The 15,478-nt window shown below is 41.3% G+C and overlaps 4 protein-coding genes across 7 annotated transcripts; 2 read left to right on the top strand and 2 right to left on the bottom strand.

Annotated features, from left to right (window-relative positions):
• Positions 1 to 249: 249 nt before the first annotated feature.
• On the top strand, positions 250 to 1,905 carry LOC104820428 (transcription factor MYB86). Its single transcript, XM_010550874.2, has 3 exons — positions 250 to 519; positions 599 to 728; positions 841 to 1,905. The coding sequence occupies exons 1-3, from the start codon at positions 387 to 389 to the stop codon at positions 1,703 to 1,705; spliced, it is 1,128 nt and encodes a 375-aa protein (XP_010549176.1). The 5' UTR covers positions 250 to 386; the 3' UTR covers positions 1,706 to 1,905.
• A 3,730-nt stretch (positions 1,906 to 5,635) lies between these two features.
• LOC104820421 (pentatricopeptide repeat-containing protein At3g56550) lies at positions 5,636 to 8,102 on the top strand. Its single transcript, XM_010550866.2, has one exon. It carries the CDS (start codon positions 6,252 to 6,254, stop codon positions 7,995 to 7,997), a length of 1,746 nt encoding a protein of 581 aa, XP_010549168.1. The 5' UTR covers positions 5,636 to 6,251; the 3' UTR covers positions 7,998 to 8,102.
• A 100-nt stretch (positions 8,103 to 8,202) lies between these two features.
• LOC104820387 (phytochrome A-like) lies at positions 8,203 to 14,546 on the bottom strand. Of its 4 annotated transcripts, none has more exons than XM_010550832.1 (8): positions 14,455 to 14,546; positions 14,231 to 14,366; positions 12,926 to 13,610; positions 12,649 to 12,824; positions 10,385 to 12,457; positions 8,978 to 9,794; positions 8,617 to 8,907; positions 8,203 to 8,516 (listed from the first exon to the last, which is right to left on the bottom strand). In XM_010550832.1, the coding sequence occupies exons 5-8, from the start codon at positions 12,447 to 12,449 to the stop codon at positions 8,315 to 8,317; spliced, it is 3,375 nt and encodes a 1,124-aa protein (XP_010549134.1). In that variant the 5' UTR covers positions 12,450 to 12,457; positions 12,649 to 12,824; positions 12,926 to 13,610; positions 14,231 to 14,366; positions 14,455 to 14,546; the 3' UTR covers positions 8,203 to 8,314. The 4 variants fall into 4 exon arrangements, with proteins under 4 accessions (XP_010549134.1, XP_010549143.1, XP_010549127.1 ...); XM_010550841.1 differs by having other exon boundaries at positions 12,649 to 12,819; XM_010550825.1 differs by having other exon boundaries at positions 12,649 to 13,016; positions 13,454 to 13,610.
• LOC104820412 (calcium uniporter protein 6, mitochondrial-like) lies at positions 13,756 to 15,319 on the bottom strand. Its single transcript, XM_010550853.1, has 2 exons — positions 14,455 to 15,319; positions 13,756 to 14,353 (listed from the first exon to the last, which is right to left on the bottom strand). The coding sequence occupies exons 1-2, from the start codon at positions 14,851 to 14,853 to the stop codon at positions 13,925 to 13,927; spliced, it is 828 nt and encodes a 275-aa protein (XP_010549155.1). The 5' UTR covers positions 14,854 to 15,319; the 3' UTR covers positions 13,756 to 13,924.
• Between the last annotated feature and the right edge of the window lie 159 nt (positions 15,320 to 15,478).

Raw genomic sequence — 15,478 nt, 5'->3', positions numbered from 1 at the left:
CCAGTTAAAAGATTGAGTTTTGAGTGTAAAAGCTGATGCTGATAAAATATTACATGAGCCTTCGAGGGGGCTGAAGCTGACGTGGACCAATCGTATTTCTTTGAAGATGCCAGCTCAGCAAATCTTTTTCTATTTTAAAATAAAAAAATAAAAATCCATCAATAAAAGCCCTCCTCTGCGAGGGCGACTCTTTGGGTCTATATTAATACTCATTCCCCTTGTGCTCTGTTACTTCATTTTCTCTCCCTGAATCTCTCTCTCTCTCTCTCTCTCTCTCTCTCTCTCTCTCTCTCTGAGAACGGCCATTAATGGTCTTCATCTCTTTTTCTCAGCTGAAACACGCATAGATTTCAAGAAGCTTGGAATTCAGCATTGCAATATAAGGCATGGGGCGACATTCTTGTTGTTACAAGCAGAAGCTAAGGAAGGGCCTCTGGTCTCCCGAAGAGGACGAGAAGCTCCTCAATCACGTCACCAAACACGGCCATGGATGCTGGAGCTCTGTTCCTAAACTCGCCGGTATTTTCCTTTCCTTTCTTTTCTTTTCCTTTCCCGGAAAAAAAAAAGACAATGACATAACCGTCACTCAACACAACAGGGTTGCAGAGATGCGGTAAAAGCTGCAGACTTCGGTGGATTAACTACCTGAGACCTGATTTGAAGAGAGGGGCTTTTTCATCAGAGGAAGAGAATCTGATCATCGAACTCCATTCTGTTCTTGGAAACAGGTGATGAAGATGAAAGAATCTGATTCGAAATCTTGAAAAAAAAAGGGGATTGCCTTTTTTTTTCCCTCTGACACGGGTTTTTGTTTGATGTTATGTTCTGTTTTTTTTCCAGGTGGTCTCAGATTGCTGCAAGGCTTCCGGGAAGAACAGACAACGAGATAAAGAATCTATGGAACTCATGCATCAAGAAGAAGCTTAAGCAGAAAGGGATTGACCCAAACACGCACAAGCCTCTCTCCGAGGTTGACAACAATGGCGACAATAAAGAAAAACAGACAAGAACATCACCTGCAGAAACACCGTCCAACAAGTCTTCTCTTGTCTGTAATAACGAGCCCAAACTCGTGAACCCATCTCGGAGTTCTTCATCTGCAGCTAATCATCAAGACTTCTACCCGGAGAGAGCTTCGGATTTATCCGACTTTTTCGCTTTCCAGAAGCTTAATTTCAGCTCCAACCTTCTCTCCTCGATGCTCTCCTGTAGCATGCCGAGTTCCGTTCCAAACTCGGTCTTTCAGACGCCGGTTTGCGTGAAGCCGTCGGTTAATCTCCCGACGGGAAACAGTTCCAGTTCCAGGGTTTCTGGAGGAGACCATCATCCCAAGGCGGCGGCGGCGCCGACATGGGAAGTGAGCTCATCAAGCTTCGCCAACAACGGCGGTGGCGGTGAATTGCAGAGTAACGTCAGTCCTTCGAGTTTCTTCGACAATGGCGGCGGCTTCACGTGGGCGATCACGGATTCACCAACGCTCGTAAAAGATAATACCAATCCCTTGGAAGAAGAGATGAAATGGTCAGAGTGCGGACTCAACGCTGAGTTCTTCGTCGGAAGCCAAAGCTCTCAGCCCATTTACGTTGGTCCGATGGTGAAATCAAACACCGATTACTTAGCCAATGACTCGAACGCATCCACTGATCCTTGGAGCCAAAACCAACATGATTTCCATGCGACCGTGCCATTTGGTCAGACCCTTTAGCTTGATTTTAACACACATATATATACTATATATATGTATACGTACATACATTGAAGAAATTCTTCTGTATGGTAATGACTCATTGGGCATGTTGTCGTTTTCTGTAAGTGTGGCTTATACTTTGGTGTTCTTCTTCCTTCTCTGTAAATTTCAGTCTCATACTATATATACTTGTTTTGAATCCTTTTGTTACAAAAATATACATATATACTCTTTGTTTACTAATGTGTCTGTGCATATACGTATAAATATAATCATTCATTTTATTAGGGCCTAGTTCATGTATATATATTTCGGTTCGAACAAAGCAAAATCGGTCTAAACCGCATCCAATAATATCTAATCGTATTAACTTATAATATAATCTCAAAAATGATTAGAACCAAATTATCCAAAACCTAAGCGAATATAAAATTTTTAAAACTAATCGTATTAACTTTTATTATTATTATTATTATAGAACACCGTTATTTGGTTCCCATTAGAGTGTCAATCGAATCGGCCCGATCCGAACCTGCATTCGGTTTGAGGGTTTCGGGCTCAGGTCGACCCGATGTTTTTGGGTCTGAATAATCAAACCTGAAACCTAACCCTATAGACTTCGGATTGACCCGTTACATTTGGTTTTAATTTTTTAAAATTTTTTATCAATTTTTTTAAAGAAAATTTAAATTTTTGGGTCGGTCCGAAAATTTAAAAATTTTTGGATCTAAATATCTCGACCCGAAATTTTTTGGGTTGGGCCGAGTCAATTTTGAGCCTAGTGCCAAAATTGACATCCTCATCCCCATGAACCCATGGTGATCCAAGTAATTTCGGCACCACGATTTCTAGGGTTGTAATCAGTTAACACACACACAAAAAAGATAAGTTTTAATTAGTTTATTTACTTATGTTTTTTTGTTTAGTCACTCACCGGCGCCGGAATATTCTACCGGTAAATTATCCTCATAGTCAGTCATATTTCAGATTTTATCGGTTATAGCTATAGAAAATATATTTTCTTTCGCATTTCTTGATGAAATATTTGAATCTGAACATAAGATATAAAAGTTTTTTTATATAATTTTTTTTGATAAATAGATATACAGATTAACATTCATATACCATTCATCTAATTTAATTTTTTAATAGATAAAAAATAGAAACATAAAACAATTCAGATCTTATAAAAAGTGCGGTGGTTTCTATTGACAAACCTCCAGCCCCAATTCTATAGAACTACAAAACCTCAATTTTACATCGATCCGATTCTAACAATAAATTCAAATATAATTTATTTATTTATTTATTATATTCAGACAATTACTAAAATATATTCTTCACTCAAGGGGCTGATTTTACGTAGAATAAGGGGTTATGGGACCGATAACGCATGTGACTGTGAACCAAATTATTGGACCTACAAACGCCAATCATAGTGTTGTTTTTATATTAGATGAAAAGGAAGAAAAAAGGGCATTTTTCGTCTTTGAAAATTGCTTATATTCAACAAAATCTTTTTTTAATTAATATATAATTCATGAATTTTATGGCACGAACTTGTCCGAGTTTTCACTTAAAGGATCAGTTTTTTGTACCTTAGGCAAACAAAAGAATGTCGTGGAATCTTTTGCTTTCCACTTCCATCCAACCAAAAAAAAAATTATTATATTCAAATTGAGGGTCAATATCTCGAATTTTGATTATATTTTAATTTGATTTGTTTCGGTTTTACTTTTTCAATTTTATTAAAATTATATTCAAATATCTTTATATTAATTGTTTAATTAGATTGAACTCGCATTAAAATTTAGTTCAGATTTTATTTTATTAACAAATTGTTTTTTAAAAAATATTTCGTCCAATTTTTCGGCCACTGTTATATTTGTTTTAGGTTTTAATTTGAGAAAAAAGTATAATTAATCGAATTAGATTATATTTAATTTATAAATTCTATTTTGCATACGTAAACCGAATTACAAAGGGCCAAATATAAAAGGGTTTTCCTTTTGATAGATTTTAATAAGAAAATGTGTTTAAGACTGCCAAAAAAAACTTGTATAAATAAGCTTACGATATAACACACACACACACACACACACTGTCACACACACATATATATATATATATATATATATATATATATATATATAATCAGAGGATTGAGAATTTCTTTGGTAGGAAAGAAAAAAAATCAATTTACCAAAAAAAAAGATAAAAATACATCGGTTGAAAATTAGAGATATAGTTTTCTATTCGTTTTACAAAGTACGTAAATGTCCTCGGTGGGCCCGTTTTTCTTATAGGGCCAAAAGCCTAACCTCCCTAACCTAAGATTGATTTAAGACAACTTTTTTTCACGAGACATTTTATTAATACAATCTAAATTAGGGTTTGACGGTTTTATTCGTTCTCAATGGAACATTCGAAACCATTATCTATAATATTTTTTTTTTATAATATACCTTTTTGTATTTTATGTATTGAAAAAAATTATTATTTAAAAATTGTTTTAACTTCAATATGACAGGAAGGAAGCATGTTCCACGGAATAAGAGAGTAAAACAGTTATTAAAAAATTTAAATTTTATTTTATTTGTTAAAATTATAAAAAAATAATTCATTGCTTAATATATTTTAACACGAGAATGTGTTTAGTGGTATCCATGTGGATAAGTTTTATTGAAACAAACTAAGGCTTTGAACGGAAATGGTTTTTATTTTGGAGTTTTGGTTTTAGTTTTTGGATTTTGGTTTTTAGTTTTTGATTTTTGGCTTTTAGATTTTATAATATTTGAAAACTCAAAAAAAGTAGTTTTTGGTTTTTCATTAATTTTTTCACTAAAATGGATTTCCAAATTTTTAGGAAAATTAATTTTGTAAAAACTTGAATGATGTTTTTTTTTGTTTTTGGATTCTAAAAACTCCAAAAATACTCACCATTCGAGACATAAATCAAATATTACTGATAATTTTTCGAATATTTTCGTTATTTCTTATAGATGTAACAAAAGAAATGAAAAATCAAAGCATCACGCTTTTCTTCTTTTTTTGTCCCTTATTGCTTCCTTTAAATAAATTGATAACCATGATATGCCCTTGTAATAATAAAAATAAAATTTAATGAAAAAAAAAGAAAAAGAAAAAAATGAGATCACTTTGAGCCGAAGACCGAATTGTGTCAAAGCAGTGCCTATGGGCTTTGCTCCTCCTCTTTCAACGTACCAATCCCCTGTTTTGTTTTTACAAGAACAAGAAGACACATCTATTACACACACACACATATATATACATATATTTTATGTAACGATATAATAACGATCGAAAAGATTTCATTTTGCAGTGTAAACGATGATCCATGATCATAGCAAAGTCAGATATTTCGAACCTTTTTTTTTGTTGAAATTTTTATAACGGATGACCCCTACCTGCTACCCTTGACTAGGTAAACTTCCGGTTCGGAAACAACCTTTGTATATGGATCATATAAACCCAGAATTAACTCCCTCCCCACCAGTCAGGAATCGAACACTCAACTTCAAGGTGGAGTTACCTCCTACCCCAAACAGATATTTCGAACCTTGTTTCGAAAAGACCGGGATTTTTAGTATGGAGCTCGATTTCTACGCTTAAATCTTCTTCCGAGCAAGAAGACATCAGGATTTGCAACAAGTTGCAGGAACTTGATCTGAGAGAGGCAATCACGCTGCATTTGGTGTGGTTCAATCCGCAATCTACAATCTTGGACCACGGTTCTTGTCATTTGGATCATTGGCATGAAGTGATTGTACCCAAAAATGCCGATCAAGGAGAACAACTCTGTTCATCAACCCCACCGTTTCATCTAAATCCATGGACCCATTTGCAGAAATGCCGAAGAAAATCATTACCCAAATTTACAGAAGCACCTAACTTGAATAGTTCAATAGGTGAAATAGGGATGTAAAACGTTTATTCCGCTCCGAGTTCGAATATCAAATCAGAGATGAAAATGCAAATTCTAATCACACGACTTTACTCAGTCTCGCGATTAGTCTGCAGCTCAATACAGAACAGTCATTTACCAAAAAAAAAAATCCACAGAAGCTGCTGCTCCATTTTCTTCTTCCTCAATGAAATGAGCATGAACAGACAATGCAGTGCACCATATAAATTGTGAACAAACATGTGATTTTAATGAAGAAATCTGGGGTTTAGCTATGGAAATTCAAACCTTAAATTGTGGCCTAAACCATTTTCATGATTAGATTCTTTTTTTGTTGTTGTTGTTCTCAGATTCTCAGGAAACTGACATTTTTGGTATTCTTTGGTTATTGACACCATTTTGGGCATATCTGCATATTTTCCTTCCTTTTCCCTGTCATCATCAATGGCTGCTTTTCTGGGCTTGACGTCTTCATAACTCAGTCGCTGTTACCACCGCTTGTTTCAACTCCTCAACGACCGAAAGGCTGCAACTTTCGGTATGGGTTTCGCCGCCAAATCGATGGTCAACACTTTGACCTAATCATCCCATGTGTTGTTCAGAAGCCGACTCTGGTTTCGTCGGGTTTCGGTCGGAGAGATGAGCGAGAAAGCGAAAGCGATATTGAGGTTGCTTCAAGGATGCAACGGCATGAATCGACTGCGTAAGATTCATACCCATGTCTTCATCAACGGTTTACAGAACGATCCTTCGCTCTTGGACAAGCTTCTCAACTTCTGCGCCGTCTCTGTGAGTGGTTCCTTGTCGTATGCTCTGCTTCTCTTCAATGGCATCCAAAACCCATCGACGCAGGCTTGGAATTCCATCATCCGCGGCTTCGCTCTGTCTTCTTCTCCTCTCTCGTCTCTTCTCTTCTACAATCGCATGCTCGTTTCCTCCATTTCCCAACCTGACATCTTCACTTTCACCTTCGCTCTCAAAGCATGCGAGATTCTTCACGCTGTTCCCAAGTCTCTGGAGCTTCACGCTTCGATTATCCGACATGGGTTTGCCTCCGATGCTGTTGTCTGCACCAATCTTATCCGATGTTACGCTGCGAACGGACGTATCGAAGCTGCATCGATGGTGTTCGACGAAATGCCTCTCAAAGACTTGGTTTCCTGGAATGCAATGATATCGTGCTTTTCTCGAGCTGGTTTACACAATCAGGCATTGAGTATGTACATTCGCATGGCGAATGAAGGCATACCTGTCGATACTTACACGCTCGTGGCTTTGCTGTCATCTTGTTCTCACGTTGGTGCCTTGAACATGGGAATCGAGATGCACAGAATCGCTATTGATACAAACTGCGAGAGCAGCATCTACGTGAGGAATGCACTGATCGATATGTACGCCAAATGCGGTAGCCTCAAAGATGCAGTCAGTATCTTCGACGGAATGCAGAAGAGAGATGTGTTAACCTGGAACTCGATTATCGCTGGACATGGAGTTCACGGACATGGCGGAAAGGCCATCGAATTCTTCAGAAAGATGGTGAGTAGTGGGATGAAACCCAATGGCATAACGTTCCTCGGATTGTTGTCTGGTTGCAGTCATCAAGGCTTAGTGAGGGAGGGGCTTGAACATTTCGAGATGATGACTTCCCAGTTCAATCTGAAACCTGGGATTAAACACTATGGATGCATGGTTGATCTCTACGGAAGATCGGGTCAGCTAGACAAGGCCCTCGAGATGATACTCACCTCTTCTGCACCAGAAGATCCCGTCTTGTGGAGAACCCTTCTCAGTTCTTGCAAGATCCATAAGAATGCGGAGATGGGACAAGTAGCCATGGAGAAGCTGGTTCAGCTCGGGGCATTCAACGCAGGGGATTGTGTCCTAATGGCTTCGATATATTCTGCAACCAACGACGGAAAAGGTGTTGCCAGAATGAGGAAGCTAATCCGAAGGCAGGGCATAGAAACAACGCCTGGTTGGAGTTGGATTGAGATCGATAACGAAATCCACAGGTTCGTCGTCGATGACAAAACCCATCCAGGGTCTGCAGAGATTTACTCAGGATTGCGGGAAGTGATCAGTAGAGCAAAACTGGCAGGTTATGAACCGGAGGGCTCGAGCAATGGAGTTACTACCGATTCATATGATCAGAGTTCAGGATCAGAGGATAGCTTTCACAGCGAGAAGTTGGCCATTGCTTACGGGTTGATGAGAACTCCTGAAGGGAAAAGGTTACAGATCGTGAAAAACCTGAGAGTTTGCAGGGACTGTCATTCGTTCACAAAGTATGTTTCGAAAGCATTCAACCGGGAAATTGTTGTAAGGGACAGAGTTCGGTTCCATCACTTCGCTGGTGGTCTTTGCTCATGCAGAGACTACTGGTGAGAATCCCATCAGAGATCCTTATCAAAACCGGATCAATCTTCGATTTCTTCAAGTTACGCTGACAAAGAACAGAAGCAACGGTCAGTACAATCTGCAGACAAAGATCTTATGACCATATCATCTGTCCCAGCAAAGTTTAAGCTTGTGATCATCATGCATTCTGGATAATCATCATGGAAATGAAACAGTAAAGGGAGGGGGAAAGGATCAGAAAAGAGGACCTTCTTTTGTTATTGAAGTTTTGAATGAGAGGAAACAAAAACATGTGAAAAAGTTACAACAGGGGGGAAATGCGAAGTTGATTAGCCATAGAGATTTTATTTGTTCTTAGCCGCGAGTTCAGCTGTGATAATGAAAGTACACTTCCCGGCCTGTTTCAAGTAATGCACGTCTCCGTTCATCAGTTTCACCAGCTTTCGGCTTATCAGAAGACTCATCCCTTCCTCCGACACATCTTCATCGCTCCCAAACATCTCATTCAGCAACAGTTCCGGTATTCCAGATCCTGAATGTGTAATCCTGTTCGGAAAAAAAAAACACATTTTTTTCTCAATCACATCATCATAGACTTGTCTTTTTCAAATTTCGATTCAAACTTCATGTTTGTAGTTTATTAAACCTGATCTCCAGATAAGCGAGATGTACAGATTGACCCAGTTGGTCTTTCCTGAGGCTGGCTGTAACAGCGAGCTGCCCTCCAGGTGGTGTAAAACTAACAGACATGATCATGAAATTGGCCAAGACTTGTTGAAGCCTGATGCCGTCTCCGTACAAGGTATCGTTCATTACTTCTTCTGTCGTCTCGTTCGTTACTCGGACACTTTTCCCGTTGCTCTTCATCATTATCTGGCTTGTGGAAGCAGTCAAAACATCATTCAGGCTGAATTCCGTCATTTCCAGATCCAAGTACCTGCAAGAGGAGAAATCAGATAATAGAAACCCTGACGAGCCTAGGAAGATCTCGGGTTTTTCCTGCTTACCCTTCAATGATACTGTCGGGATCTGAATCATCGAGGATCTTGCTAAGTTGCAGCTGGCACTGTGCACTAGTCTGCAAAATCTGTCTCTGCTCTGGACCTAGTTCAGTGCCCTCCATCATCTTCCTTGAAAATATAATCCCGGACAGAGGATTCTTGATTTGCCTTTTCATATAAGCTATTGCTTTCAGTGTCTTCGAGGCAGTTTGCTTAGACAGACGCTGGACATGAAGGGCTTGCTGAAGCTCGTGGCTTGCGAGTTGCAGGAAACAGAAGACACCGGTCACTACACCTTCCCGGTCCAGTTTCTTGCTCACACACAGCAAACACTCTATATACTTTCCGCTCCTCGTGAAGAAAGCAAATGCCACTTTCTCGGAGTCCTGACTGGTCATGGTGTTATTCAGGACAATCCCGAGGTTCACAAAGGATTCTTGGTTCTTAAGACGACAACAGGCCATCTGTGTTCCAAAGACTTCTCCTAACAGCATCTTATCGATGACTTCCTCTCGTTTCCACCCGGTTAAGTTCGCCATTGCTGGATTCCATTCTGTGCACCACCCGAACTCGTCAGTACCAAATATGGGAGGGATCAACGGGTTTGGATTTTGGATGATGGCCTTGTAGTCGCCTTCAATCCGAGTGAACTTGTCCATCACATGCTTCTGAGCGGTGAGATCTTGTGCCACGAAACACACTCCGACCACGTTTTCTTGGAGATCTTTGCTTGCACATGCGTTGACAACTAAACGTATCGGCCCGTTATCGAGCCTCGACCCGTGTGTCTTGATCTCGAACTGCACATTCTGCTCCTCAGTTCCTGCATAAGTACAAGAGAAGTTGTTCATGATACATGCTCATAATCTTAAGTCAACATAGCTAGAGAGAAAGAGGGTCTTTCCCATTTAGTATAGAGCAGGTTTCTTCACTTGCATCTGGACCCAATCAGGACTGGACTTTTTTACCCGAGACCGGTGGATTTTCGGGTATCTTGTCTCACGAGTACTCAGGTATCCGTGAGATGAGTTCAGGTTCGAATTCTATTATTTTTTTACAGATTATCTCGTTGGTATCGTATCTTTTAGAAAACAACTAAAATACCACTTATGTTCTAAGTAATTATATACCTCTAAAGTCAACATAAGTCAACGAAATTTAGTAAATTTTTATGAGTTCGGGTATTGCGAGTCTCGGTCTTGGTCTCCCGGTATCTAGATTGCGGGTACTCAAGTTTCGCAAGATCGAAACTGAGATAATGCCTACATAATACCGCAAGACTTAGGACGAGATAGGATACCCTAAAAAATTTGGATACCCGGCCTGCGTCTATCCCTAGACCCAAATTTTTGGAACTAGAACAGCGAAGAATGTGGCAGCAATATCCCTAAAGCATGATGTACTGGTACTTACCCTCCAACGCCATCTCCAACATCCTTTTCACTCTTTCAACCGAAGAATCCTCAACGAGTGCCAGTAGATGCTGTCCGATGGCTTCATCGACTGGAAGACCGGTTAGCTCCGCTATTTTGGAGTTCCAGCCATTCACTGACCCATCAGAATCAACGGCCAAGATCGGGACAGTGGCTGTCTCGATCAACCGCACCATCTCGCTCGTCACAGCTTCCAGTTCTTGGACACCATCCAGCTTCAGATCACTTAGCTTTGAGTGGATCATCCCCTTATTTGTGTTGGCATCAGTTGTCTCAACGTCACTGAAAGCATTCCTCAGAATGAGCTGCAAGGAATGGATGGCATCCATTTCATAATCCTTCCATGGCGTACTCCTCGTCTTGACCACCTCAAGGAAAGCCTTGAAAGATGACCTTGGGTGCATTCTCCGGGCATCATCCTTCTCGCCCGGTTCATGCCTTGCGCCTCCCCATCTTATTTCCCCTGCGGTATGAGATCTGAACCAGAAAATAACGTCTTTTGAAGTTATCCTCACAGCCGCCATTCCACACACTGAGTCTCCGAGGGCTAGAGCCCCCGGAAAGCCGGCATCGTGCAAGCTGTCTGTGCTCAAACCAGTGGAATCCATGTGGTAATCAGACAGCCATGAAGCTATCCCATGAATCTGGAACTCAGTTGGCGTTACTCCCAGTTTCCAGATCTTGTTCTTGTACAGAAGGGCTGCTCCGTCGCATTTCACGAGGTCCATTATGTTTGGACTCTGCGACACGATGCCTAACGGTGCATCACGCATCAGCATATCGCATAATAGTGTTTGAGTTCGTAAAATGTTCTTCTCCATGATCTGATTCTCCAGCTCAAGCTCCTTGTTGACATGAATGGCAAACACTTGGGCAAGAAACTCACAGGCATACCTAAGAGGAAATGGAACGAACCTCGGGTTTGTGTTATGGCAAACCACCAAACCCCATAGTCTCTTTTTCTTCTGTGCAGGTGCAGAGTCATGGCTGCCATCTCCTTCTTCCTCGTTCACAATCACGGCCATAACAAGAGAGGCGATAGAACTCATGTTGTCCATATACTGGAGATGGCAGCTATGGGGTGCCCTAAGGGTTGAGCCACAAAGGGTAAGATCAAATGGCAGCTTCTCGTCTTGAAGCACCTTTACGTGTTTTGCCTGGCAATCAACTATCATTCTGACTTTGTTCTTCATGAACAAGAACCGGGCAGCTTGAGGGATATCGGTGGCTGGATAATGTAAACCCAGATATGGTTCCAGCCCGGATTTCGTAACCTCGGAGATAACCTCGCCATGATCATCTTCGTGGAATTTATAGGCCATCACCCTGTCGTAGCCCGTGAGCTCGAAAACCTCCTGGACCATCGTGTCGCAAAGCCTGTCCATGCTCCCGCTCGACAATGACTGCAGTCTGGTTATTGCTTTGGCTGCAAGCTTGTAAGACTGCAGAGCACCGGCTGCTGTCATGGGAACTTCCGAGGGCTTGACCGGTTCGAAATCAACGATGATACTCCCTGTCACTCTGTGGACAATTGCGTAAAAGGGCTTTGCAGAAGTTTTGCAGTGAACAAGAATGGGATTCAAGAGAGAAACATCTCCAAATCCAAGGGCCTTGTGCAAGGCAGAGGCACTGGGAACAGTGAAAAGAGTCCTTATGTCTGTCCCTATGCCAAGAACAGGGTGTTCCCCAACACTGGGAACTGCGTGGCTGACCATGGTCAACATCTCTGGGGCATTCTCGCTGTAAGCTATGACCTTGAAGGTCTTCTCGTCCAAGGCGAGCAAGCAACCAAAGGGCTGAATCAGCTTACCCTTCTGTATGTGATGAAGGTAAGCTGTAGTCACCTTGTCAGATTTCAATGGTTGATCTTCCTCCATGGCGGCAGGACCAGTTACACGAACTGAGCTCGAGTAATCGAAAAAATCTCCCGATTCCTCGAAATCGGCATGGAGCTTGGCATCTACAGTGGTCTGTGCAATGATCCTGGCGCTGTTCCTGGAGCGCCTGGAGTTACCAGAAGCCTGACTCGGCCTTGAGGCTGACATTTTTCAACCTGAAGAAGAACAAAGATCCAAATACACTTTGAGTTCAAAACCCTGATTCAGAAAGAGGTATATCCACACTGATCACATGAACACTGCTAGGGTTCATCATCCATCAGACAAGCGACAGACCCAGAACTCATCTAGTAAAGACAAGAGTTGGAGAACTGAAAAGGACAAGATCAGAGGAGAAAGCACTCACCTTTCGGAAGAATCGATGATGACCCTTTTGAGCAAAGATGAAACCAAGATCTGATCCTTTGAGCAGTCTCTCTCAGAGAAGGCCACAACCAAATTCTCCGTCACCGTTTCTGTGAACTGTGCACTCTGCTCTTTTGAGCTCCCTACCCAAGACAGTGAAGGGACCACTGTACTACTCTACGTATGCCCACGTTTCGAATCATGGGCAAATTCCCGATTATATATACATATGTTAGTATGTGTATATATAATAATTGAAGAGAGAGAGCGAGGTTTACACGAAAAGCAAGGAGAAGGTCGGCCTCGCCGGAAACATTTCTCAGAAGAAAACGGTGGACTGAACGAAGCAGCAGATGATGATGGCACGGACTGTAAATACCGAAAAAGTTGGAACCTTTATGAGATTCCAAAAAAAAAAAAAAATCTTTCACCTTTTTTTTTTCTTTTGCCATTTTGAAAGATTTTATACATTAAAGTGACAGAGATAGATTAAACACTCCTTCTGATTCGTCGATCTATCCATCGGTTCGATCATAAATTATAAAACTCTGAGAAAAAAAAAATGGAAGAGAAGAACAAGTAGAGGGTGATCTGGATTTGTCAGGAGAGAATCTTATATAAGATTTAAAGCAATTTAATGAAACCAACTGGACATCCTAAACGGATATTTTCAAACTTTTGATTGGGTTATAAATATCTTGGTTAGATACATGAACAACCAAAGCCAAGAGACCAGAATGAGTCGCTTTGAAAGTCTCTTCCATACTTGGATTGGACCATTAAGTGGAAAACCTAACAAGGGTTACCAGAGAGATGCACCAATCTTTTTCCAAGCCATTCTCCAAACCCATTTCACAAAATCCTGCAAGACTCTTCTCTCAGATTCTTTGGATCTTTCCAGCATCAAAGGATCAGCCTTTGTGCAAGGATTCCTCCAGATCAAGCTCCAACCCTACATGGTTTCTAAAAGAGGCAGAAGCAATCAGAGGTGGGCACAGGATATTTTGAGGTATCCGTATTCGACTTCGTCCTCAAGGATTTTAGAAAAATAGTATGAAGTCCGAATATCCCGATCCAAGTATATACGAATCCGTCAAAAACTGTTGACTTTATTGACTTTAGGGATATATTGATAATTTTAGTTGAAAATATATTTAGGTATTATTGTAAATACATTAAAATATCAAAGATATAATCCTCGTTTTATTCATATTCGGGTACTTAGCAAATACCCGCACGACCGGAAACCCGCGGGTCTCAGGTACCCACGCCCAGCCCTAAGAAGTATGACAAGACGAGGTTTTACACTTCTTCTCCAATTCCTTGTACCTCTCAACATCAAACTTATACTCCTTGAACAATTTCCTCTGCCTGGAGATAACCAGCCTCTTCAAGAAATCCTGATATGAAGGATCTCTTGAAGTCACGAGAAAATAGCCATGACCCACGATTATGCCAGTGGAAGTGGTGAAAAACGCAATGGGTTCCATCACATCCCATGAGAATTCCCAAAACGTTAGTCGAAAGAAGAATCCGATTTGGACAACAGAAGCTGCGAGACCACACCATAGAATCTTCCTGACCTGTTTATGAGCAAGAACATCGATTTCTTCCTTGATGATCTTCAGCTTGTCGAATTCTTCCCTCATTGGATCATCCTCGGGAGTTGGAGCAATGGGTATTGCCCTTCGGACCAAATCCACCACCTGCTTAAACAGTCTGAGACATTAGAGTTAAGAACAGAAACAGAGGATGATTGTGCAGATATGGAGACAACCCCCAGATGGAGAGAGAGAGAGGACCAGACCCTGTCGGGATGAAGATAGACTTTTCCCCGGAAAATGAGAAGAACTCCGGCGGCGTCGAGGGCACGAGCAAAGGTTTGAGCTTCGTCCAGAGATCTGGAGATTCCTATTCTCTGAGACTCCTCTAACAGGGCTTCGTAAGGAATCACTTCTTTATCCGCCATGGCCGAAAGCTTCTTCTTCAGATCTTCCACATTCACCAGTCTCATCAGCTTCTTCGCCTCCTCCGCCGTTAACTCCTTCTCCTCCTTCGCCGTCTCCGTCGCCTTCGCCGCCTCCACCGTCTCAGCCGCCGGTGGTTCGACGGCGGTGAGGCTCCTGAACCCACCAAATTTGTTCCTCTGTGAAACCCTACTCCTGGCGGCCATGGCCCCACGCCTCAGCAGATTCATCGACCACATCCTCTCTCTCTCTCTCTGGCACTTTTTCACGACGGACCCACGAATTTCTCCGCGACCATTCGACGAATGACGAAGGGTTTTTTCAGAAAGCGAACGGATTTAGGGTTTTGGAAACATAGGAATCGAAGATTTGGGGGGCGAGGGAGAGGAAAATTGAAGGGAAGCTCGTAGAGCTTACGGGTGAGCTTACGCTTACTCTCCGCCTCTTTGATTCATAAAGTGTGATTCGATTCGGGTGCAATGTCTACAAGTGGTGACCCATTTCGGCGAAACGGGAAAAGAGGAGAGAGAACGTCGAAAGGAATAAGCTTTATATTCTCAGGTAAGAGAGAAAGTAAACCAAAACCACCATTGTTGACATAGAACTTAAGCTTTTCAATGCACAGAATACAGAACCAGTACAGTAACCCCAAAACTTGCAGAAAAAAATCCGAATTCAGACCCTACGAATGTGACAGAATGATATGCTTATTCAATCTTTATGAAAAATGTTTCTTTTATGCAATTTATGAATTTTGTATATATCTAAAAAAAGAAAATATATTTTTTTTCACAATCTCAATCTCGAATACCTTTGGACATGCTTTGGGCCCATCAAGAAGCCCAATCCACACTATTGGGCTTC

The sequence above is a fragment of the Tarenaya hassleriana genome, unplaced genomic scaffold, assembly GCF_000463585.1.
Source record: "Tarenaya hassleriana unplaced genomic scaffold, ASM46358v1 Cleome1, whole genome shotgun sequence".
In the NCBI taxonomy this organism is placed as follows: domain Eukaryota; kingdom Viridiplantae; phylum Streptophyta; class Magnoliopsida; order Brassicales; family Cleomaceae; genus Tarenaya; species Tarenaya hassleriana.
The sequence above is the reverse complement of the archived record's forward strand: the minus strand, read 5'-3'. Positions and strand labels throughout refer to the sequence as shown.